Genomic DNA, 26,012 nt, shown 5'->3' on the forward strand with positions numbered 1-26,012 from the left:
CCGGCCCAGTGGAAATGTTTAAATGGCCGCCGCGGTCTTTTGACCGCGGTGCGGTCATTCAACGGCGGTACCTTGGCGGACGGCCTCCGCCGTCCGCCAGAGTCATAATCAGGCCCAAAGTGTCTTGGTTAATGCCAGACCTAATTAGAGGCCCAATTTTTAAAGGAAGTCACAAAAGTGCATCCATGGTGCATGTCTTTGTATTAGTGGCTTTCATGAATTCACAAGAATCTACAGAAGTATCCCAGGAAATCGTACTCCTAGAAAAAATTTGGGAACTGTATTTTAGCACAAGCAAATATGCATGGGTAGATTTGCACATGTGAAAATCTATTGCGTGTTTACAAGATCAAATTCCCTCCAGCCACTTTTTTCCCAACCATGGAAGAACTTCTATTTCTGCGCTTGTCAGGACTAAATTTCCAGTCTTTCTCAGTATGGGAAAATATTAGAGAAGAACTGGTGAAAATCCTTAAACATGCATGTTAGTAGGTTTGCACAAACCCAAAGGCATTCCAAGCCTGGAACTATTGCTTACTGATTCCTCCAGCCCCAGTATGTAGACCTGCAGAAAGGTAGCTAAATAAGGTATTTTCTGTAGTAGGTCTTGAAATTGCTAGTATCCAAGACCTACTATAGCAATAGCCATGGCATAATCAGAGAGGCTATTATCAGAGCTCTTCCATAATAAGATTGCAACCATAATTTGTTGCTGCACTAAATGGCACTAAAGGGACAAGTAGTTTTTTTCTACAGGACAAGTAGATTTATGAAGCAACCTGTCCCATGGACAAGCCGATATTTTGTTAAATTCCACACTCCTGTTCTTAAAGAAATGCCACAATCAAATCTATAGCCCTCTCAAACCACTTATTCATTTTGGTCAAAATTCTTAACTTCCTGCATCCACTTTGTAAGATACTGAGTTGTTGGTTGACTGGGGTATGATCCCAGGTCAAGCAGCACCAAAATCCTTGTCAGGGTAAGACGCAAGCAAACCCCAAATTAACCTGTGCTCTACACCCTGGTAGCTTGGCACATACCAATCAGGCTTAACTTAGAGGTAATGTGTAAAGCATTTGTGCAACACTTCAAAAAGTAACACAACGAAAACACATCCCAAAAGGATCCCACCAAAGAGTTGGGAAAAAAATCAGAATTTATAAATAACAAAAAAACAAAATGATAAAAATCCAAATAGTGGAACTGGCAGTATTGAATTTTATAGTCTTAAGTAAAAATAGCACCAAAAATAACAATGTGTTATTGGGAATATCTTGCCGTGCCGGACTGGGACAAAGTCATCATTTCTGCCCAACCACAATGGAGCCCGGCCAGTTACAGGGAACCTGTTAGGCCCGCTGAACAAAGTACCATAAATCCTGACGGCTAAGGGTTGTGTTGATCTGCGTCGCACAATTGAGGTGATGTGTCGGATCCGAGATGCAGCGAGGCCGTGGTGCAAGGTCTTGTTGCATTGACATTGAGATACTATCAACTGGTCTTGCAATGCAAAGGCCAATGTCGGGGGTGTTGTGCAGTCCAGGGAATGCGTTGGTTAGAATGAGCATGCAACTGCAATGTGGAGCTTCGTTGTCAAGGCTGCCGTTGATGAGGGATGCAAGGATCAGCTCCAGGAAAGCGCTGCACAGCAGCTGCTCTAAATGCAATGCATCAACCCCAGGATATGGGATGCATTGGTGATGTAAATCTTTTGCGATGGGTCCAATCCACAAAGCAGTGGTGATGCATCAGTTCTCCTCAGGGATGTGCCACCCAGCCAAGGAGATGTGTCGGTTGTGCTTGGGGAATGTGTCGTTCAGCCCATAGGAAGTGTTGGTTCTGTTGCAAGCACTTTATGCCCACTTTCAGGGGTCCAGGACTGGGGAGGCACCACTTTGCAGGGTAGACTCCCAGATGGCAGAGTCCAGGTGCAGAAACAGAGTTGCTTTAAGTCTGTTATGTCCCAGACACCTCAGATAAGGAGGCCAGCCAACTAGCCCTTGGTGTCACTCTGGGTTCTGGGTTCAATAGATGCAGGTCCTGTCATTTTCACACAGGAAAGAGGGCAACATGCAGCAAGTCAGCATAGCAAAGCAGGAGTCCAACAGATTGCAGTTCAGCAAAGTGGCTGTCCTTCAGCAGCACTCCAGTCCTTCTTCCTTGCTGAATATCCACAGGTCCAGAAGTTTATTGTTTTGATGGTGTCTTAGGTCCAGTATTTATAACTTGGTGGTATAGTTCTGATAGATGGGAGAAACTTCTAAACAGTGGCTTTGAAGTGCAAGGAAATACCCACCTCCTTTGCTCTGGCCCCAAGATGGCTGGAGTGACTATGAAGGGTCATTAAACCCTTTGTGTGTGGATAGGACACATTCTATTCAGGTGTAAGTGAGGCTGTGTCAAGCTCCTCCCACCCATCCTGCCAAGGATGAACCATCAAGTCACACATGAGTTCCCATTGTGTGGCTATCTCTGAGAAATACACAAAGCCCAATTGCCAACTACACCCCGTCATGTGACCAAAGACAAGCTGCAGGCACCAAATGGCTAAGGCAAGAAAATGTCAACTTTCTAAAAGTGGCATTTTCAGATTTGAAATTTAAAATCCGAGTTCACCAAAATTTAGGATTTTAAATTTTGATTCCAGAGACACAGAAGGTAAAGGAATGATCTCTTTCCAATTTGGAAGTTACACTTATAAAATGTAATAAGACAACTCAACTGTTATTCTATGGGAGAGATAGGCCTTGCAGTAGTGAAAAACAAATTTATAAGTGTTTCACTGATAGGACATGTAAAACTAAAAAGTGGATGGTCTATGTTTTAAAAACATTGCACTCAACCCTCTGGGCTGGCCAGGGCCTATATTAGGGGATATGTATTAAAAGTAAGGTTTGGGAGTGGCAAAAAGTTTATTTTTCCAGGTTGAATCAGCATTTTAAAACTACCCACACAGGCTCTGCAACGGCAGGCCGAAAACATGGTTAAAAGGGCAATTTAAGTCCGTGGCACAATCAGTGCTGCATGACCATTAGTGGCATTACAATTACAGGTCCTGAGGACATATAGGGGGTGATTCTCACCCTGGCGGGCGGCGGAGGCCGCCCGCCAGAGTTCCCCCCACCAAAATACCGCTCCGCGGTCGAAAGACCGCTGAGGGTATTTTGGGTTTTGCACTGGGCTGGCGGGCGACCGCCAAAAGGCCGCCCACCAGCCCAGTGCAAAACACCCTTCCCACGAGGATGCCAGCTCAGAATTGAGCCGGCGGAGTGGGAAGGTGCGACGGGTGCAGTGGCACCCGTCGCGTATTTCAGTGTCTGCAAAGCAGACACTGAAATACAAAGTGGGGCCCTCTTACGGGGGCCCCTGCAGTGCCCATGCCATTGGCATGGGCTCTGCAGGGGCCCGCAGTGGCCCCACGACACCCCATACCGCCATCCTGTTCCTGGCGGGCGAAGGATTCATTTGGGCAGCGGAAAACCGGCGGGAGACCGCCGGTTTTCCGCATCTGACCGCGGCCAAACCGCAGCGGTCAGAATGCCCTGCGGGGCACCGCCAGCCTGTTGGCGGTGCTCCCGCCAACCCTGGCCCCGGTGGTCCATGACCGCCGGGGTCAGAATGACCCTCATAGTGCACTTTACTAGAGACGTATAAGTAAATTAAATAAACCAATTGGGGATAAGTCAATATCATCAATACCATCAAGTTTTAGAGGAGAGAGCATAAGCACTTTAGCATTGATTTGCAGTGGTAAAGTGTGCAGAGTCCTACCCATCAAAGCAAGGTCAGAAAAATGGAGGAGGAAGGCAAAATGTTTTGGGGGAATACCACCCTAACGCTGACAGGTCTAACAACTGTGTGAAACCCAGATGGAAGCAGAAAAATGTAGAGACCACAAACACAAAGGCAGCATGGATAAGTAAGGCTAATAGCTATGGTTGTACTCTTGTTATTCATGCAAACATTGGCAGGCACAAATGCACATAGGTTATTATTCTTTGTTTCTGTGCAGTGTTTATTGTTATGCCTTATACATGTGTACTGTATTAAGAAATTTCATTTTCAAAATGTTAGAGAAAGCATTGTTCTTCACTGGGTGACAACACGCCACGACAGTGCCCTGACCCTGTTTTTGTGGCTTTGATTGATATTAAGAGTACATACTCAATGGTCTATGAATAGTCCTTTGTCCCAACTGTATTTTCATTTGTAAATGTCACCACAACCCTGAGGTAGTAATATAGGATGTTTTAGATAGATAGATAGATAGATAGATAGATAGATAGATAGATAGATAGATAGATAGATAGATAGATAGATAGATGATTTTAATTGCATAAAATGCAGTGCTATAAATCTCCACATTTTGCAGGGTATCTATTTGAAATACTGGAAATAGTTTATGATTTTCTATGTAATAAATGTTCGGTCATTATGATGACAGCCCACAAATCACTTTGCAGAACTTTCTGATTGTGAGAGCCACTAAAATTATACTGCAACTAAATTATGCTGCAAAATTATTTAAATTAAGCAACAGAAAAGCCAAATTATGCGTCATATAATCTGGCCTAATATTTTAAACAGTGCAAATCATGTGGCAAATGCGATCGATTCATACCTATGTGGTAATATGTGCAGCTACATAATTGCAGATTTCCACTGGTCTTCACTACTGTCTGCTGTTTTATCAACAATGTAGTCATGAAAGGTAACCCTAAACATCTGAATTGCAATCGCCTATTGGTAGCTGAAGATTTTAAAAAAGCAGATTTTTAATGCTAAGTACCTCAAACTTTGCCTTTTCCTTGCATAATTTAGATAACCTCCTACATTCTCTGGATGACACTGAATGTGAGAGGTGGCCGTGGACCTCAGGAAAACAGCAAAGCTTGTGGAATGTCAAACCTGGGCATTTTCATCCTGGAATTACAGATACCATGAGTTAGCAGATAAAGGTGGAACTTATATAAAATGCCGAACTCAAGATGATGGTATATCCATTGGAGACAATGGGAAATTTCCAATTCAAGATCTGGCAAAGTGTCTTTCTAAATCAGTTTCAGGCACAAAAAGCTCAAAACACACAGAGGCCCTCATTATGACCCTGGCGGTGTTGCACCGCCAGGGCCAACGGGGGCGGGAGCACCGCCGACAGGCCGGCGGTGCTCCCTTGGGCATTCTGACCGCGGCGCTTTGGCCGCAGTCAGAAATGGAAAACCGGCGGTCTCCCACCGGTTTTCCGTTGCCCATTTGAATCCCCCATGGCGGCGCAGCTCGCTGCGCCGCCATGGGGGATTCTGACACCCCCTACCGCCATCCTGTTCCTGGCGGTTCGCCCGCCAGGAACAGGATGGCGGTAGGGGGTGTCGCGGGGCCCCTGGGGGCCCCTGCAGTGCCCATGCCAATGGCATGGGCACTGCAGGGGCCCCCGTAAGAGGGCCCCGCTAGTATTTCACTGACGGCATAGCAGACAGTGAAATACGCGACGGGTGCAGTAGCACCCGTCGCACCTTCCCACTCCGCCGGCTCGATTACGAGCCGGCTTCATGGTGGGAAGGTCGTTTTCCCCTGGGCTGGCGGGCGGCCTTTCGGCGGCCGCCCGCCAGCCCAGGGGAAAAGTCAAAATACCCGCCGCGGTCTTGCGACCGCGGTACGGTATTTTGACGGCGGGACTTTGGCGGGTGGCCTCCGCCGCCCGCCAAGGTCCGAATGAGGGCCAGAGTGTTCATTCTTTGATTTATTATACATTTGATGGGTTTTTTTCAGCAGATTACATCTTCCCTTGTTTATTATCCTCATCTGTTCTCTTGTTAGCTTTAGGATTGCTGTCATTTAATTAAACAGTTTTGGATCAATCTCCTTGTGGATCATATGACTCTGGACATTTTCTTCTCACTTGGCTCTTTTCTCCTTGATATCAACAGGAGTTTGCTGCATTGCTAATCTCACCACAAGCTATCCACATATTGACTCAAAATCAGCACAAGTTGCCAAAGGAGTTTTTTTCTAACTTGTGAGTTTATCTTCTTAGCTGTGGCTCTCTGAAGGAAACACCTGTCACTTTTCACAGATAATATTGTGTGCGGTGTAACACAATGGCTATTGTGAGGAGTCACCTTGTCCCCTGGGCAATTTTGAAGGGCACTCAACAACCCTAAATTGGATACAATTGTTGGCAAATTGAGATGTCACTAATTCTGTAGGTTCTGTAGTACTCTGAATCTTGCTCAGGGCCTGGTACAATTATTGCAATAATAATGTATGGAGAACTGGGTGCTAAATCAGACCTTATTGCCACAATTTACAAATATAACGCATGTCCATAGAAGTGTCTATTGCATTTCTGTAGATCTTGTTAAGCTACAAGAGTTTTTGGATCTTTTTACAATGCCTTTTCCTTTTTTCCCTGCTCACTTTCATCAAGATCAAAAGAACGTGGACTTTCAGGTTATGCTTTGGCAACTCCATTAGTAACCAGCTCTGGCACTTGCTTGGAATATAATAAGGCTTTTTGTTGACTTTTATGAAGATGAGTCTAAGCAAGCTTCGCATCTCGCTGACTTTCTCTTCATGTTAAATATATTACAGACAGCTGTTCCTATTCAGAATGTATTCCTTGAATGAGTCCAAGCAGTACACATTTCAAGGTACGAAGAGTGTAGACCAGGTACCACTGACAACACTTGTTTTGGGCCTGACACAGGCCTTTCTCAGGGATGAATGGGACCCAAAGGAGGAGTGAGTGTTCTGCGCCACTTTACATCATTTAATTCAAATCTGTCATCCAATCCAGTTCATGAGTAGTAAATTAATTTATTTCTATCTCCAATCAAACTCAGAGATTTGAATGTTTAAAAACATTCAGCCACTGGCTTGAGCGGTCACCCTTCTCCCAATGGATAGCAGGAAAACAAGTCAAATTATTCAGTTAAAAACCACTAAGTGTGAGATATCCAAAGTTGCAATGGTGGCATAATCTATGATGAACATATGAAAATAAATTCCATGGATGTTTCTCCTTTTAATGGATATATGTGGTACTACAGTTCTTTTTTTGTAATTCCTAACCTCACCAGGAGATTATATCCAGTATGCTCCTATCAGAGTCATGCTCAGTCTTTTTTTATAATTTTTTTATTATTCCACCTGATCCCAAGCAAGCCAATTAATGCATATGACCTCTTGTCATCTTTGAAGCAACGTTCTCTCTCTCCTTCCAACATTTTCTGGTACTCTGTCAATACCATAGTATTTTAATACATTAGTTTTCCTTTGGGCTACTTCAGAAACATGTTCAGCAGTCGTATAGCACATATCTTTGTTATCAATGGCTCTAATGTGTTCCGTAATATAAAGCTTTAAATTGCTTAGGGTTCTCCCAATGTATTTTTTTCACATTGGCATTAATTAATGAATTAAGTGTATTAGTGTGTATTTAGGCTTTCTTAGCTAGGCCTGAAAGATTAATTTTCCAGCAGTAGAGGAATATTACTTGTTTATTCTGTTCCCTCTGACCTGAATTCTTTTTCCTAGGCTGTTGATGTGATGTTGAATGTCCTATTGTATTGAAGGCGTAAAACATGTTTGTCAATAACAATGTTGCATTATTTGTTCTAGCTGTTGAACAAGACAGGAAACTTACATTTCCCATGCTAATTGTATTTAGTGTACTGTGAGAGAAGATCCTGACGATGCAAACAATTAGATAACGTAATATTTTGTCGGAACTGTGTGAAATCATTGAAATAACAATGCACTTTTGCTGAGAAAATCTGGAATAATTTCAAATTCAATGGTGCCATCAACAGCCATTGGACGCTGAATCTGATGACCGAAATTAACATACCTGAAGGACAAATCAAAAGGATTGTGGTTATTTTATCTAATGAGAGACTTTGAAATTTCAAGTTAGTCTACTTCTGCCTTCAGCCCATCTAGAACTCTGCTAGAGCCAGTCTTAATGCGCAGATGATAACCGGCTGCTCTCTGCTCCTCCTAAAACCCCTCTCCATCCCTAGCTATCTTTAAAGACTTAAGTCATAACCTTTAAATGCCCGGTTCGTTTATGCTGTTCAGTACTATTAAGCCCAAATAATTCTGAACTGCTGGTCTGTCCTATGTGCTCTGCACTGTCCTGAAGCTGCTGTCAACTGACGCCAGAAGAAAGTGACCCTTCAGGCTGACAAAGTACAGCTGTCTGCTGTCCCATGAGGAGAGGTATAACTAAATGTGGGTTCTTGTTTCCTTTCCAGTTTAGATAATTACACCAGTGTATTTTTATAGTGAGTTGCCCTAGTTAGATGATTTTCCAAATTATTTTTGTCTTTCTTCTGCGTGTGTTAGTCTGTTCTCACACATGCAAGTCTAAATTTGCGTTATTAACAGGAATGGCCCAGCCCTGAAATCGGAATGTTAAGGCTGTATTTGACTATTTACTGATGTCACCATCATCTGCTTCCAAATTTGTAACTATTGTGAATACTGTGTTGTTGTTAAACTATATCATTCTTTTGAAGTGTTTAACAGTATAGATGTTTAGTAGGTTAAATCTTTTCTGATGTTTCGGTCAGCCTACGGTTTTCATGTATGTTTATAACTTAGTTTTGCACACTATATATGTGACATTGAATTTGGGATTGTAATAAAGCTTTGATACTTTATTCAATTTGGAGTTTGAGTTAGTGTGAAACTGTTCATGGTGTTTAGAATTGTTTATGGTATAATAGTATTGAATGATTCTGACTACTACAGTCTTGGTCAAGTCCAAAGATCTAGTCGACCTCTATTGTTCAGAATAGTGATGGTGTCTCAACAGCATGTTTGTGTTTTCTGAATCGGAGGTGGGGAGAAAATCTTCCCAGATCCACCCATCACCACCTGTAAATATGTTCCCATATGATTTTTCAAAACCTGCTTCTAGACCTGGTATATATAAAATCTCAGCGATCTGTGCATTTGGCAAACGTCCTCTTGCTGTGTTGTGCCTGTGAGGTCATACACTATCTCTATGATGTACAAATGAGGCAACATTATTCCGTACATATTGTCCATGAGAATAACTTTCAACGCAGTGCACTTTCCCATTGTCAAATCACAAAAATTATAATCACTGTAATCGGAGTCTCAAAATAGTTACAATGAACTCACGTATATCTGACTGTGACTGAAACGTTTCTGAATTTCATACAAAAGACTGCTGTCTGTTAACTCGCTCAGGGTAGCCAGATCGTCATTTGGTGCTGGAGGCATTAGCTTGACCTAAAAGAACAAAACACATTATTATTGAAATGGTTATATTTATCTCTGTATGTTTTGCACACAATTAATTTCTTATAATAAGTATAGCATAGTATAATTATAACATATTCAAAAAAACATGAGAACGAATGAAATGCACACTATGAAAACATGTTTATTTCACTTGGAAGGCATTCCACCCTCCTCATTAAGTTAGTTGCACTACATTTTTTGAGTACACACTTTATCGCGAATTGAATGGAGTAATGTTCAGAGCAGCATTGAGTTCTGTATACCTATTTGAATTTTTAGTCCCTGGCAGCTAGCATTATTCTTTAATAATTTGAGCTCACAGCAGAGCACGAATACATCTGAAGGTTTGTCTTGTTACAGTCAACGTTGTGCACCATTCCTGACAAAATGGCACCGGCTGCAGCGCAGTCCAATTCGAAAGCCTTTTACCTGTTGTACACCTGTCAGAAATCCATGAAAGCGTGTCTGTCAAGTTTGAACGGTTTTACTACTGTAAAATTGTACACAGCAGCTGGGTAAATCGCTCGGAGGGGTTGGGAATGGGATAATCAAGGTGTGATTTGCCTTGAGGGAATGCCTACAAACTCACGGCCTTGTTGAAACTCACAACTTTCTTTCCGACTCCTTCGCACATTATGGAGAACCTCGCAGCATTTCCCCAATACACAGCTGTGCACCTAATACAAATCTAAAATAAGTGTCGAAATACCAAATATCACATCACATGCAGAAGGCACTAAAAGGTGGAGATTTCCTACTGAGAATGTTTGCAAATTACCACAAGTCTTACATTTGTACTTGTGTTCAGCAGTTCGTCTGTCTGACTTTTTGTGAAGTTCACCCTCTGAGTTTGTGTATGAACTACAGGTAACTCAGCTTGAACATGTGGAAGGAAAATACCTATTTCCGCATTCCTATGGTGCTGCAACTCTGGCAATAACTTAGAGCGTTAAAGAGTTAGGATAGGAGCACACGAAGAGTTTACCTGTGGTTGCAAATATGGCGTGTGACGCTGTAACTAGTGGATGCCAATTCTCACTCAGTTCTGAGTTTTAGATCTCGGAATGGGAGATAGTTCACAATTTATACCAGGTTTCTCATTTACAATGCTGACAATGTGCTATTTTGAGCTATTTGCCGCCAGTCTTTTGCTTGGTTTTATCTTTCAAAAATTGTTAAATTCTGTGGTGAGATTTTGGGATAACAAGAATTGAAATTGTTTTTCTGGTGTAAATGGAAGTTTGCACCCGGCAAAGGATTACAGGCCCACTTGTATTCAGGGCCGTTATGGATGCACTAGCATTTAAAATTAGACAGACAGGCTATCACTAACCACGTTTGTGATATTGCCACAGCCATTCTATCAATCAGTCTCACGTTTGTTGATTCACACTAATTAAATAGGAGGTATGGATATTATAACACATCGGTTCTTAACCTTGTGACTGCTTTTGACCCCCTCTTAATCATTAATTGAATCCAGTAACCCTCACTAAATCATTATTGGAATCTGGAGATCCTATTGAGTCATTACTGGAAGCCAAGGACCCTAGCTTAAGCAATTTGGAAGATTTGATCCTCGAAACAATACACAAAAATATAGAAAAAGCATTCATAAAAAACACACAAATCATGAAATTATTTATTTGTTTCACAAATATATACAAATCAGAATTTTCATTGTAATTGGAGTGTTTGTGCTTTTCTAAATTCAACTGAGACCAATCATTGTCCAAAATAAAGTTGGTTTGGTGCATTTGCCCTGCTACCACGAATCAACCTGAGGGCAGGGACTTAATTGTCACCCTCCAAATGCACATTCATTCAACGTTTCAAAATGTTTCATTTTAAATTTTGCTTCTTTAGTCACATACACTTGATAATATTATTTAATAATTTATGGACGCCCTTATCAGACGTTGCGGAGTCCCAGGATTCCCCAGACCACAACTCTAACATGTTTACCACAATGAAGTCCACAACCCTGTGATCCGTAAAAGAGACAATACACACTGAATGATAATCCGAACATTTCAATCTATCGTTTCTAATTTAGCTTCTGTATCAGTAACACCAACTTGCTTATTTCACAGGAGTTATTAGCAGATGTTTCCAAGATGTGAGAAACCACTGCTGCCATTATTGCCCTTTTAATTGTATTCAATGTATGGACCTTGACGGTGCTAAGAGCTGTGTTTGGCCATAATTGAAATTAACGATCTATGACTCACCATACCATAAAAGTGTGGCCCATGTTTATACTTTTTGCTGCAAACCATCGCCAGCGCAGGTTTGCATCAAAATGTTCACCGCAGGCTAACGCCATTCCAACGCGCCAGGCGGGCGCCTTATTAATGGAATGACGTTAGCCGGCGATGCGGCCTTGTTAGCGTCAAAATAAATTACTCTAACCGGGCAGCACAGGCATAGGGAAGGATGGGGGTTGTGCATCAAAGAATGGTGCTAGTCAGGTTAGAGTAAAAAATCTTGGCTCTAACCTGACTTGCAGCATTTTTTGACACACAAGCCCCACTGAAATGACTCCTGTCTGAGCAAAGACAGGAGTCATGCCCCCCTGCCCAATGGCCATGCCCAGGGGACGTCTGTACCCTGGGCATGGCCATAGGGCACAGTGGCATGCAGGGGGGCCCAAGTGAGGCCCCCATGCCACTTAAAAAAACAAACTATACTTACCTCCCCTTACCTGTACTTACCTGGGATGGGTCCCCCCATCCATGGATGTCCTCGGGGGGGGGGGCGAGGGTGGCAGGGGGTGTCCCTGGGTGCACGGAAGGACACCTGTGGACTGCTTCCATGGTCGGAGACCATGGAAATGAGCCCACAGGTCCCTTAAAGCCTGCCCTGACCCAGGCGTTAAAAAACTACGAACATCAGGCTGGGCGCCATTTTTTAAGACTTGACCCCTCCTGTGCATCAAAATGATACAGGAGGATAAATAAGGCACAGATGCCTTAAAGTAATTTTTTGCACGGGAACGCCTACCTTGCATATCAGTAGCGCAAGGTAGGTTTTCATGTCCAAAAAATGACGCAAACTCCATAACGCTGAATTTGCGTAAATGAAAATGATGCAAATCTAGCCAAACAGAGTATAAATACACCCCTGTGTGTGCAAGTTCAGTGTAGAACTGTGTGCCTGATTCTGCGTCTTTTGTATTGTCCACAACACATGCACTAATAGAATGTCCTGTTGGCAGCACGGCTTGGAAACAAAAACCGGCAACCACCGTGAAACACTTATTGGCTGGCTCAATTAATTTAGTGTGTATGGCTAAATGAAGTCTGATGACTGTTTTGATACTTCGCCAATGGCTTGTAAAAGGAAAACAATAAATGAAAGTTTCATTTTTAATGATTGATGTGAAATTCTTATGCAGCAACAGTAGTATAAAATGTCGCAATAAAATGAAGCACTCACAATTATTTTATTCAAACCAGAGAGATTTCTTTTGATGTGCTGCAGCTTAGTTCCAACCGCAAGTTGCAAGACATCTTGCTTTGAGCGCCCTGTCAATTTGGCTGCTGGCCCCCCGCAAATTGAATTGTCTGTTACGCAGTCTATTGTGCCAACTCTGGGGTCCCTTCGGCAGTCAACCAAGATGGTCGTGGGCTTTCTGCTGTTCAGAGTGAACTGACCTATGATGGGTTTAACCGGGTGCGAGAGGAAGGGTCCAGGTTGAATAATGGGTTACCTACCCTAAATTTGCCACCTGAATGCAATCCTCATGTGGCGATTCTGACAGGGGTGCCACAAACCTTTGATGTTAGTAGTGAATCAGCCACTCAGCTAAAGATTAGGGTTTGCCACTGGCTGTATCAGCACACAAATTTTAGTATTAGGGAATATAGAGATAGTTTGTTTGAAAGGAAGATGGGGTGGGTATGGCCCTACTGTGAAGACTATAACAGGGGACTGTATAGTAATTAATAGTAAGTCTTCCTCACTATCCAGGCATCTGGTTTACTGTGCCAAACATCCCCATGACAGAGATTTGGGCATTAGAATTGATCTAAAGACACTTGTATCCTATGCCCCCATTCCCTGATTTCATGGGTGCACAGCCATTGGTGTGTCTCAACATGCCCACATCAAAAAGATTGGTCCCCTGCTACAACTAGATCAAAATAGTGGACTGCTGGTCTATGTTGCTCCATCGCCCAAGCCCTTAGCCAGCGGGTCTTTTTCCCTTGTGCCCCTGTGTCCGTAGGTTCTCATTATCCTAATGAGACTACTTGATTTGGGCGACAGAATCACTTGTACTGTTGCGAGACTGGGTCTGAAACTGCTCCAGGTAAAGCTTATCGGCCTTATCCGGGTTTGATCTGGCTAACAAGCAGTGCCTCATCTCCACCCAAGAGCAGGGATGATTGGGCAACCGGACGCATGACATAAGTGACTCCTCCGGGGAATTGTGGTAACTCAGATCTCATCCGTTTTTCTCAGTTATATTAGTCTCACATATGCAAGGACAATCAGAGGCAGAGTATAGTTCAATAAGGTTTTATTGAAGCAACTCCATCTTAGATAATAAAGCATGTATTGAAATAACTAGGACAATGAAGCACAGCAAGATTAAAATTGTGACAATGAGAGTAAAACACAAAAGTAACGCTACCATTGTGTCACTAAGCTTGTGAAGGATAGTTCCGACCTAGGCTTTGTTAGAGCACAGCATGTTAAGCTCTAATTCTGCTCTTTGGGTACCCCCTGGGAAGGCCTCATCCCTCCTACCTGAGCAATAGGCCTTTAGTCTAAATAAGCAGCTACAGCAAAGCACTCAGCAATCAGCATACAGTAGTGGTCATCTAGCTGGAATCTCCCTTTAACGTACATTGGTCAAAGTAGTGTCTTTTTAATAAAAGAGATGATGTTCCAAGAAAGGATCCCCACGTAAGAGTGTGTATGTTTCTTTGAACATTGGAGACAAAGCGTACCACTTTTGCCGGCAACCTATCTAACTGGAGCTTGAGAAAAGCACATAGTGAAAGAAATGTCTTGTTTACGAATGCAGTGATGACCTAGGTGAAAAAAAGCTAGATAAAGAAAATAAAACAAAACTGAAAATGTGGCTATTGTTAAAATAATATACCGAAGCTAGAATAAAACATATCTAGGTAAAGTGCACAGTGGCAGGCCTCGTTTGCTAAAATAACATGTATAAAATTATAGCTAAAATGGCTACACAACACCAGCAGTTGGTGGAGGAGGTTGGGTCGGCACAACTTTTAGACCCCACACTAGACGTTTTTTGTTAGAATCTGTTAGAATCTGGCTGGGGTTAGGGCAAAGTGTCAGGACCCTGGATGGTTAAATCTGGACAAATAATTTGATATGGTGATGTTACAGGAGACATGGAGTCAAGCTCTGAATACCTGGGATGGCTTTGAATGTTTTTGTATTGCAGCACCTCCTGTCACTTGTAATACCGCACGAGGGGGTTTGACCACAAAGGTTTGCATCTCTAAAAATATTAGAGTCATTATGTTCCACTTAAAACATTCTGGAATACAGATTCTCTGGGTAGGTGTCACCAGTGAGTTTCATTTTTTGTAGTAAATTTTATAATTCAGTCAGGGATCCTGGGTGCCAGATTGGGGTCATATTTCAAGTCTTATCAGTCCTTGAGGCTAGACCTCTTAGCCTCTTTAAGTGTTTTAACATCATCTTGGGCAGCAATTTTAATGCGAACCGAGGTACCAATCAAATAACTAGTAACCCCTTCTCGGAAGGAGATTTGCCATTTTATCAGCTCACTTCTGACCATAGGGGGAGAAAGCTTTGGAAGGCCATGGGATATGCAGGGCTCAATAACCTGGTCTCCACAGGGCCTGATAGGTCATCCCATCCTTCTACGAGGGAGAGGGGGACTGCTATCGATTATGTGTTTGCTAAGTAACTATTATCAGCCTGCGTTTGGTCTTTGAGATATGTTATATCAACTACGACCTACTGCTAGAGGCAATTCCATAGCAGTTCCTGGTCTTCGGACCCTGATATCCTAGGTCAGGGTTTGAGGGTCAAATGGCGTAGTCTTTCGATACCAAGATTGACTAAAACTGCAATCAAGTCCAACCTAACCATTATTTTAGAACCTCTACTTTCTACTGACCCACTGCCCTTCATAGTGCTGCAAGCGTTTAATGACTTAAATACCTCAGTAAATGCCGCCATGAGAGAAATGTCTGAAGGGTGGAGATCCACTTACAATGGCTGGTTTAACAGGACCTGTAAAATGGCAAATAGGTAGCTCTATGAGGCTGTTAATTCAAACCCTCGTAATCAGACCAATGTTGCAACAGCTAGGAGGGCCTATGCAGGAATGGAAATTAGCCCTCAAAGAAGCATCTTGGGAGCAATTAATATCTACTGGTAAATCAGGGGATTCTAGAAACTTTGTACGGGTTCCCCCTTTTTGGAAATCTGTGGTGATTGTTCCTGTCTTCAAAAAGGGTAAACCAACAGAACTCTAGGTGTTATCACCCTATTTCCCTGCTAGATTCAATTGTAAAGGTATTGGGGCATGCAATTCTGCAGCAGATAGAAGGATGGGTTAGTGCAAACAACATTCTCTGTCCGGCTCAGTTTGGTTTCAGTGAAGGAAATGTTACTATGGAGCAGTGCCTAAATTTAAATTTGTTGTTTAGTAAATATGTGGTAGCTAAACAGGGTTCTATCTTACAGCTTTTATGGACTTCATTAGTGCATTTGACTGGGTGGTCAGGTCCAAACTGTGTCACAACTCAGAGGCCCTTGGACTGCCTTCCCTTCTGCTTGATTTTCTGAGACCTCTTCACATGGACGTCAATGCCTCCATTCGATACAGAGTGGGGGGGAATGCACCAACTCATTTAATCTTCTGCATTGGATCAGATAAGGTTGCGTGCTGGCACCCATCCTTTTTCTTGTACACAGTGACAGACTTAAACACCACTTGGTTGCAAATGGTGGAAATCTGCCCAAAGTTAAGTCTCTCTCTTCTAAAGTTTGTATGATTGGCTTATACCTAATTGGCATATTTAGTTTACCTGCAATTCCCTTGTACAGTGGTATCTCTATACCCAGGGCCTGTAAATTAAATGCTACTAGAGGGCCTGCAGCGCTGCTTGGGCCACTCGCAGAAGTAGCCTTTCAAACCTGTCTCAGGCCTCCTAGCGCAGGGCCTACATGCGCAGTTTTCTGCCACAGGGACCTGGCATCTAAATTTACTTGCCAGGCCCAGAACACCCCTTTTACTACATGTAAGTCACCCCTAAGGCAGGCCCTAGCTAGCCATATGGGCAGGGTGCTATGTATGTAGGAGGCAGGACATCTGCCTGGTTGCGTGGCCTGTCTTTTTAGTGACAAACAGCCTATTGGGCTTCTCACTGCTATGAGTGCTGCCTTCTCATAGGATTGCATTGAAAAGGCCCTGCCTTATATCTAGGGGTATTTTCTGATTTATGAGGGGTAGTGTAGGCATGTTTGGTATGGTTGTAATGCTAGTGATAAATGCTGATAACTGGTGTAGGTGGTATTTTTATTATCACTACAGAAATGCCACTTCTAGAAAGTGAGTATTTCTCTGTGCTTATGACTCTAGTGTTTTGCAGTTTGAATCCAATCCACATCTGGGCAGAGTGACAGTTGGGCTTTGTGCATACTTTTCAGACAGCCTGTACACAGGGAGGGTGAAGGTGTCACAGAAGTGCATCTACATTTTGAATGGTCTTCCTGGGCTGAGAGAAGGGGAGGCAGGGTACACTTGCATCTGTAAAGGCTGTGCTCTGTCCTCACACAAAGGGCTTGTTTACCCCAACTGATGTTTGGAGCCTGTGCTGGAGGAGAGAGGGGGCATCCTCCTCTCCCCTTCTTTGTTAAACCTTTGCAAAACTGAGTATAAGTACAGGGGATTTTTCTCCAAAATTTGGAGACACTCTGGACACTTACCATGATTGTAATTGGACACAGAATGCTGCTGGAGAGACTCACTAGGAACCGCCTTAGACTGCTGCTGCTGTGCTAACCTGTGACCTGCTTGGTCACTTGGAGGAACTGCCGCTGTCTGTATCCCTTTGTGCTGGCCTGCTGCTGGGCCCTGCCACCCTGTGCTCCATCTTTTGTTTCCTTTAGGGGCTAGGTGATGTGGCCCCTGACCCATGCAACTGATCACTGAAGCACGTGAGGAGTGCTGCTCGTGCTCTCGTGTCTGATAGGCATAGCACCTGGGGAGCGCTCTGCTAAAATTGCAAAGTGCCTGGAGAGCGCTTTTATTTTGACCTACTTAAGCGCGTTGGAAGTGCTTTATGTTTCTGCCCCAGAGTGCTTTATAAGCGCTTGCCGGTGTGCCGGCGAGAAATCACTGCCGCAACCCAGGCATTTTGAGCATGACGAGTGAGTCTGAAGCAGGCTGTCCAAACATGCCCCCCAAGCATGAGAGAAAGGAAGGTGGAAGCAGGAGCGCTCCTGGTGGTGCCACTGGGACTCAGGAGGCTGATACAAAGTGTCCTCAGGGCACAGGCAGGGCCCCACGCCAGGAGGCTCACCCCATCCGGCTTGTGTGATGCTGGACATGCGCGGTCTCCCCTGATGACAGTGAAGTGGTGTGCGTTGCTCCCAGACTAGGAGGTGGCACCAGAGAAGCAGGACATGAAGGGCAAGGGTAAGTCCCTCCACCCCGGTCACTGCACTAGGAGCGTGAGGCTCCAAGTGTTGCATAGTACTTTTGGTGTCTGCAGCCAGGACAAAAGCCTCATCCATTATAGAAAGACAAGTACTTTTGAATGGACATATACTTTGCTAATGGTCCTTTTATGTGCATGCTGGAAATGTTTTGTTAACCTATTTATTTCATGATGTGTCCTATGTTTGCTAATGTTCCTTTATGAGCATTCTCTGCAAATATGTTCATGACTTGCCATGTGTTTCCTAATGTTCCTGGTATGGGCCTTTATGATACTTTCATGACAAGTGCATTTCTATAGTGATGTTTTCCTGACTACTGCTTATTTTGCAGAGTAATGAGTAACATGTGTGTTATATGTGACTACTGCTGATTTTTGCAGAGTAATAGTACTGTGTAATGTTTATGATAACTGCTTGGGTAGCAGGGTATTACTGGCATGTGGTGTTTGGTCTGATAATGTTGTCTACAATACAGTTTATATGTATGCAACTTGGTGTTGTGTTTCCTTTGTGGTGGGGATAGTGCATCACATGTATTTTGCGTGCTTTGCAAAAGCTTCACACATTGCCTCTGGGATAAGCCTGGCTGCTTGTGCCAAGCTACCAAGAGGGTGAGCAGGGGTTATCTTTGGTGTGTAACTCCCTCGCCCTGACTAGAGTGGGTGGGTTCTGCCTGGATTAGGCGCATACCCTAGCCAACCAGAAACCACATTTCTAACACAGATGATGCAGTACTGCTGTCCAGCACTGCAAATTGCCTTAAAGTGCATGTCGATTTGTTTGTAAATTTAATGGATGAGCTGGGGCTGGACACAAACACCTCAAAAACCCATTGCATGGTATGTGGAAAGCAGAATTCTAAAACTGCATCCATACCTATAAGGGGGAGGCTGTAAGTAGGGTGTCATCCTTCTCCTACTTGGGAGCTACTTTTGACTAATGTGGTAATTGGTGACCTTGTCTTTCAAGTCAATGTACTAATTTTAGCCTGGCTTGTGGTGCCCTGTTTAAATTTGCACTTACTGTAGGTAGCACACCAGTTCTGCCCCTACTGCAGGTATATATAATGAAGGTCTTCCCATGACACAGTAGGGAGCTGCTATTTGGGGGGTTAGTATCTGCAGAGCCTTTCAAAATGAAGAGAAGCACTTTTGTAGGAGGCTGCTATGCGTGGGTCCCTCTAGCTCGATGCTCTTTGTTCACAAAGAATTGGGTCTGGACTTTTGCAGAAGACCATGTGAAACTAGCCCCATTGCTATTGCGGATTTGAGTGTGGAGTTGGGAGTTCATCGCCCTGAACAGGGACATCATAGAGGACTGTCTTGGGTATTTGTATGGCCTCAAGATTCCATGGCTAAAGTACATCAAATCCATCACCTAGTTTTTTGGTTGCCCCAACTTGTTCAGTAACCCCCAATGCATTAGTAAGAAGATCAGAAAGATAATCAAGAGTAAGTTTTGACTTGAGTGGGGGAAGAAAGGAAAAACAAGGCTCTTGCCAAACCTGTTACTCGTTTTCCTTTGCTCTTGATAACGGTGGCTTGTCCTGAACCCTACCTTAGCTATTTTAGGTGCCCTTGGGACAGATCCTTTTTAACTATGTTCTGGCTGGGCTCTTTTCATGTCCATATATGCTTTCCTCCGGGCCAGTATGATCCCAATGCGATTTTGGTGTGTACTTGTGATGGTTGTTCACCCCAGCCCCTGGAGCACTTTGTTCTCTTCTGCAGCCACTGTGTTTTTTTGCGACGCAGGATCCTGTTGCCAATTATTGAAGTCCAGGGTTTTTTGGCAGTTTCGGCCAGCTTTCTTGCTTATGCAACTTTTATACTCCGAGGGGGTGGTAATGGCCATTCTTTCTTTCCTGAAGGGTGTGTTAGCCTGGAATAAGGCCATGAATTTTTAATAACTTGGGGCACTGTTTTTATTCATGAACTGAATGGATACAGGGGTGTCTGTTCTTTTATCGTAGTTTTGTCTTACATTTTTTCAACTTGTATTTTTAAATGTGTCTTTCTCAAATATGTTTGGTTTTATTGTGTATTTATTTCCTTTTATGATTATTGCTATAATCGAATAAAGGGTATATTGATTCATAACCAGTGTAGTGGATCCTATTTAGTTTTAATGGGAATCAGGAGTTTAGCTTAGCCTTCTGGTTTGCAGGCCTGTGCCCCCGACACCTAGTGACTTTTACCCTACTTGGCTTGCTCTATTTTAGCACATTTAATTAATTATTTCTTTCAATATGGCTACCATGTTTACGGTTAGAAAGATGTTTTAATTTCACGTTATCAGTGCCACTCTGTAAGGGCATCACTATCAGCGTCAAAGATAAATGAGATACGTAGGTATTCACATCATATACTTTCCCACTTTTGTGTGACAGTAACTTAATATACCTTTTCAGGGAATTGTTTATATAATTGCCACCCCAAAGCATGCCTTATTATCTATTTTTTGGGAACCTACCTGCGTAAGTGGTCCTACAAGATCTGTATAAATACATCTCACACAGACAAGATTATCAGAGGGATTCCTACCAGATGCCATTGATGCTATCTATGCCACACGTCGCCTTGATGCAGACTCAGCCTTCGTGTCACCATGTCTAATCTAGAAACCTCATTCCAAGGTAACAAGGGTTGAAGGGCTCTTCTCATGGACATGTTACTGGCAGATTAGGTTTAACACACCTAGCTCTCTTTAGGTTAGAGATTAGGTTCATCATGCTAAGGTGTTATGGTTTTTTCACACCTGCTTTACATCTCATGTTATTGCAACATGGTGGGGGTCTTTGTATTCATGACTGTCATTTTCACAATTCTGTTTCTTACATTGTTCATGATCCTAATCTTTGCAGCGCATGCAATTTACAGTAGATTGCAGTCTTGTTAATGAAACCTATTGAAAACTTTACTGCATCTCCTTCATTGCGTCTGTGTAACTGAGACATATTGCTCAGGTGAGAAAAGGGTAATCTCTGTTTAACCACAACTCCCCTGGTTGCCACAAATCACCTGTTACTGTTTGGGTTTTTGGTGAGGTACTGCTTGTGAGCTGGGAGGCTTGGTCCGACAGTTGCGACTTGTAGTATTGGCAGAGTCACCTACAAACAAAAGTGCTGTCATCCCTAAACCAACAGTCTTGCCTAGAGCAAGAGTTTAACTGTGACACCAGATGTGCTCCATATAATTATGTTTTTGAACAAAGATGCTATGAACTTAAACAAACTGTGCACTAGTGTGATTACAGGACAGATTCATAAAGATGTAGTGTAATTTGTGTAGAAGAGGAAATTAGCATGTAATATTTAGCTCCTTATGAACATTACAATAAGAAAACCATGAAGTTTATGAATAGATGATAAAAAAGCCTTAGGCATCCTCAGCCTTAACCGTCTTTTCAACATAAATTGAAAGAATAAACTTTGGTTCAAATTTTTGAAATAGAGTTAAAGCTTTATGCGGATGTGATACTCAAGACAAATGGTATTTTTCCTGATTTAGGGATTACTCAATTTATCTGTTAAGCAGTTATAGTACATCACCATCTTGACTTTGATGGCATCAAAGTCATGGATGTTATTTAGTGTTCAGTAGAGAATGGGACCCCAGCTGTGATCCTTGGTTTGCCTTCTCATACCCCCTAACACTTCATTTGTGGGCCTCAGAGATAGCAAAAGCAGGGTCAAAAATAAAATGTAAACAGTACCCATTTAGTAAAGCCTCTTTGGACCAAGGTTCATTCTCCATTTAATTTTTGATTTATATTTTACACTTTACATGTTTTAGCTAACATCACTTTTAGCAGTGACATTTCACACACTTGTTTGCACTATTTATTCTAAGAATGCATTGTACATGTTGCTTGTTTTTAGTAGGCCTTTCTTGGCATACAATCAACACATTCTGTCCAAGGCTAGGAACACATGACATGAAATCTTTGTGCTTGCATAGACAATTTGAAGACAGATTCTAACACTTAGACTGATCATTGCATCAGAGCTGCGCCTCTCACACAGTGTCACTTTGATTATAAAAATGATGCACTGACCCGGAAGGGGCAGAGGGGCACTCCAGCTGCAACTGTCCGAGGACGAATGCTGTGTTTGACATACAGCTCTGGTGGGGCGGATCTTCCGGGATGCAGAAAGGATTTTCATTCACACTACAGGCCGGTTCCTGATTCAGTTAATCAGGTATGGGGGCTAAGGCTAACCCCTTAGATCGGGCAAAGGCAGAGGGTACCCCACCATCCTTTCAGTATAGGCTTAGGGTTATGCAGGACTATCTAGAAATCATTCACCATGGTTGGATTATTTATTCTCTTTACCATGTTCACAATGCTGATAACATTGCTGTGTTTCATCTGTCTAATTATTGTACCTCATTATCTCTATGCAAGACTACAACTGTTTCAATAAATGTATTGTACTCTTTTGTGCTTTTGCCAGGGAATGCATAAGTAATACATGAAAAGAGCAAGCTCTGTTTCCACTATTCCCTTGGGGATCGGAGTGTCATGTTCATGCTGCATAATAACCTTTCACCCCAGTAAGGTTAGGGGTTTGGGCGAGGCACTATGAGCTAGTCGGGAAAAAGGACAACTGCTTCTGCTGGTGTGTAAGGACTCAGTCCCCACATTCTGACATTCTGTCATTCTCATGCACAGTACTATAATCTTAGTATGCACTGTATCACACCCAGATAAGCACTGTTACATTTTTGCAGCTCCCATTGGCACATTACACTTTTCGTTTCATAAACAATATTGATTTCAGCAACACAGCACTCTTTAGAACCCACAAAAATAAAAACAACTTTTTTAACTTGTTGCAATGTTTCATTATTGTGAATACAAGAAACACAAGCATTGGCAAAGTCAATAGGTCAGGCTTTTGCAAGTTGGTGAGCTTATTATTTGTTTACTATTTCAAGAAATCTACAAAAATAAAAATAAAAAGAAGCCTCCTAAATGTGGCACCATATGATGGAAGAAACCATTTTAAATAACAATTCCATATCATTTTATTATAACTGTATGGGTCATTTACATACAAATTGCATACAATTGTTACAGAACTATTAGAGATTATTTCTAGCAAGCAAGTGAATTAGAACAGGTATAGACACTTTTTTTTAGTTTGAATGTACACTACAAGAAAATAGGGATTCTTACTGGTGCAAGGAAAAGGCAGCTCTGAACAACTACTACCTGAAGACATAGATTAAACACACAATGATGACTTACAAAAAAAAGGATACAAAATGGAAATAAAATAACAATGGAAAAAGAAAGCATTAATTATCCATCACTGGCACTGAAGTGCACTTATGTTTTGGTGGTCCTGCGTATGCTATCCAGGCAAAGTGTCCCCACTCAAACTGCAAGGCAGCCAAAAGATGAACTGGGATTATCCATTGCTCCATTCTCTATGGTTCAGTGGGCAGAAATGTGTTAATCACTATAGGAAAATGTCTCTTTCTGTATGGACAACCCCATTGTTTTTGGACTGATGCTGTTTTTTGTTCTTACTTTGGGTAATGGAGCACTGCTAACCAGGCCCCAATGCATGTGCTTTGGCCAACAAAAACATGTTGAAATTGGCTAGACTCCTGATTGGCATATTTAACTTATCTATAACTTCCTAGTATATTGTACCATAGTGTACTCAGGGCCTGTAAGTGTAAGGTCAGCTGTGGACCCCAGCACATTTAGTGCAACCACTAAAGTCACAATGGAAACCATGTCTCTGGGAATGCTTCTGTATTCCTCATAGGCAGTTTTAAAACTGCCAGTTTGACCTAAACCTTTTGCCAGACTTGAAACCTCCTTTTTAATACCTTCCACTATTCTTCTTTGTAATACTTATATGTAATCCATAGAGCAGGGTGCATGGTATTTCAATGTAGCAAGGAAGACTCTCTCAGATAAATAACATGGAAAGCAGGTAGAAAATGGTTTGAGAACTCATTTTAATAGTAATGTAAAGTTCAATTTGATAAGTGAGTCAGATTTTATATTAATATTTTGAAAATGACACTTTTAGATACTCGTAATTTTCTTGACTGACTGCTGGTGGCTCCCCTTTGTTGAAATGTGGATTGTTCCCAGACAGTGGGTAAAGGGCTTGGATGTTTTCCTTCTTTGAGCAGGATGGCCTGAGCTGAAAGTATACCAATCCTGTCACTGGCAGATGTAGCTCACACTTTGGCCTGCCTATGTTCTGGTTTTCTAGCCAACTTGGCTCTCAACTCAGTAGGAGGGAGGAGCTATCCCAGAACTGGTTTGGCATGACCACAAGGAGGGTTTGCCCATAATCGTAGCCACACGCCTGGGTGGGTACAGGGAACTCTGACCAGCGGAAGAAAGGTTCTGCTGTATTGAATGGACCGTCTTCAAAGATACAGCTGTTGTTGAAATGCCAATCCGCAACAGCTTGCTCATTTGCCTCATTGAAGGAAATCTGAGTTTGAGAAAAGTTTCTAAGAACAAACTTAGAAGGCTTCATCAGGCCCGACGCCGAACAGCAACCCATTAGTGTTGAGGCAGTCCTGGATACAGGCTCTGGACTTCACCCACTTGGAGCTTTTTTGCTTTTGTTGATGACTGCACCAGGACTCTTTAGCCAAACCACCGTTGTTGAGCCCCACTTCAAACCCAGCTTGCAACTTACCCTGGAGCTAACTTGCTGGCAACCACTTTTTCTCCAAACCATTTTCTAAGTCAGAGGGTAAATGTTCCACCGGGACGAACTGTATTTGGCCCGCGCTCCATCACAGTTGGGCTTAACTTTTGACTTTGACCTGGTCTAACGTGACCAGATACCTGCAGTTGGTACTTTTTGGCCTTATTTTTTATTCAAATGTAAAAATTAATATCTCTTGTTCTACTTATTGGATTTTTCTATTGTTTTGGTGTCATGTTATTCAGTAAAATGTAATATATTTTTCTAAATTGTTTTGAGATTTTCCTTGTGCTGTGTTTTCACTTTATTGCTGTTTGAATAATGCATATATATTTTGCGCATTGCCTCTACGTTAAGCCTTCCTGCTTTGTACCAAGCTACTAGAGGGTAGCACATGTTAATTTAGTGACTTTTTGTGGTTCCCCATGACAAGGATTGTAACTACTACTTAAGGTGGGTTCTCTCTCTCAACAAATAATTCAATTTCTTACACTGGTATTTAGAAGTGGGATTCAGTGCCATTTCAGCGATTAGTGTAAAATCAAAATTCACTTTGTATAATCTGACATCAAATTTGTTATATTTGACAAATTCACCTTTATTTTTAGTTATGCCTTTTCCCTTATCACAATTTTCACTCCTGTCCCTATATTTTACTCCTGTGATTTTTATAAGAATGGAGGAGGATCACAGCAACATTGAAAGCTCCCCGTGGCAGAGCTGAAAAAGTTGTGAGAAAAGGGGTCTGAAACTAACAAAAGGTTCCAGGAGAATCAATAGCCTGCAAAACCTGGTAAGGGGTTCACATGTTACAGTCTACATCACTTGAGCAGGAAGACAATGGTGCAGAGGAGGAGGATGAAATAGAGGAGGAGGTAGAGAACTCCTGTTAATGAGTACAGAACCAGAGGAGACAGGAGGCTCACAGAAATGAGGTTCACTACCAGGAGCAGTTTGCCCTCTTACAACCTGATCCTTGAAGAGATGGATAACAGACAAGCTGAGAGCAAGCTGAGGCTGCAACTGGCCACTTTGGCCCTAAAGAAGAAAAGGCTGACCATGGAAGAAAATAAATCAGCCAGTGACATGGAAGACACAAAGGCAGTAGCAGAGAGAACTTTAGAGGAAAAATGGCTAGATCTGGAGGAGAAAGAAAGTCTGCAGGCACATGAGATGAGCCAAAAAAGAACTAGCGCTGAAAGCCAGGAGGGTTACAGAGCCCAATGAAGATGGCAACAGTAACACAGAGAAGCTCAGAGAAGGTAAGAGGGTCCATATCCCCAGAGTCCTGGTGCCCAGCTCTGTGGTGGGGGATGACAATCACATGTGACTTGAGGATTATGAGGTAGCTCTGTGTATGCAC

General features: G+C 42.6%; 1 protein-coding gene across 1 annotated transcript in view; it reads right to left on the bottom strand.

Moving 5' to 3' along the window:
• Nucleotides 1-26,012, bottom strand: part of MYO16 (myosin XVI) — a 2,485,855-nt gene that overhangs the window by 1,569,658 nt on the left and 890,185 nt on the right. The window contains exon 11 of the mRNA XM_069204246.1: nt 9,154-9,264. Coding sequence (XP_069060347.1) covers nt 9,154-9,264 — 111 coding nt within the window. The remainder of the gene's footprint in view (nt 1-9,153; nt 9,265-26,012) is intronic.

The sequence above is a fragment of the Pleurodeles waltl genome, chromosome 8, assembly GCF_031143425.1.
Source record: "Pleurodeles waltl isolate 20211129_DDA chromosome 8, aPleWal1.hap1.20221129, whole genome shotgun sequence".
Taxonomy (NCBI): domain Eukaryota; kingdom Metazoa; phylum Chordata; class Amphibia; order Caudata; family Salamandridae; genus Pleurodeles; species Pleurodeles waltl.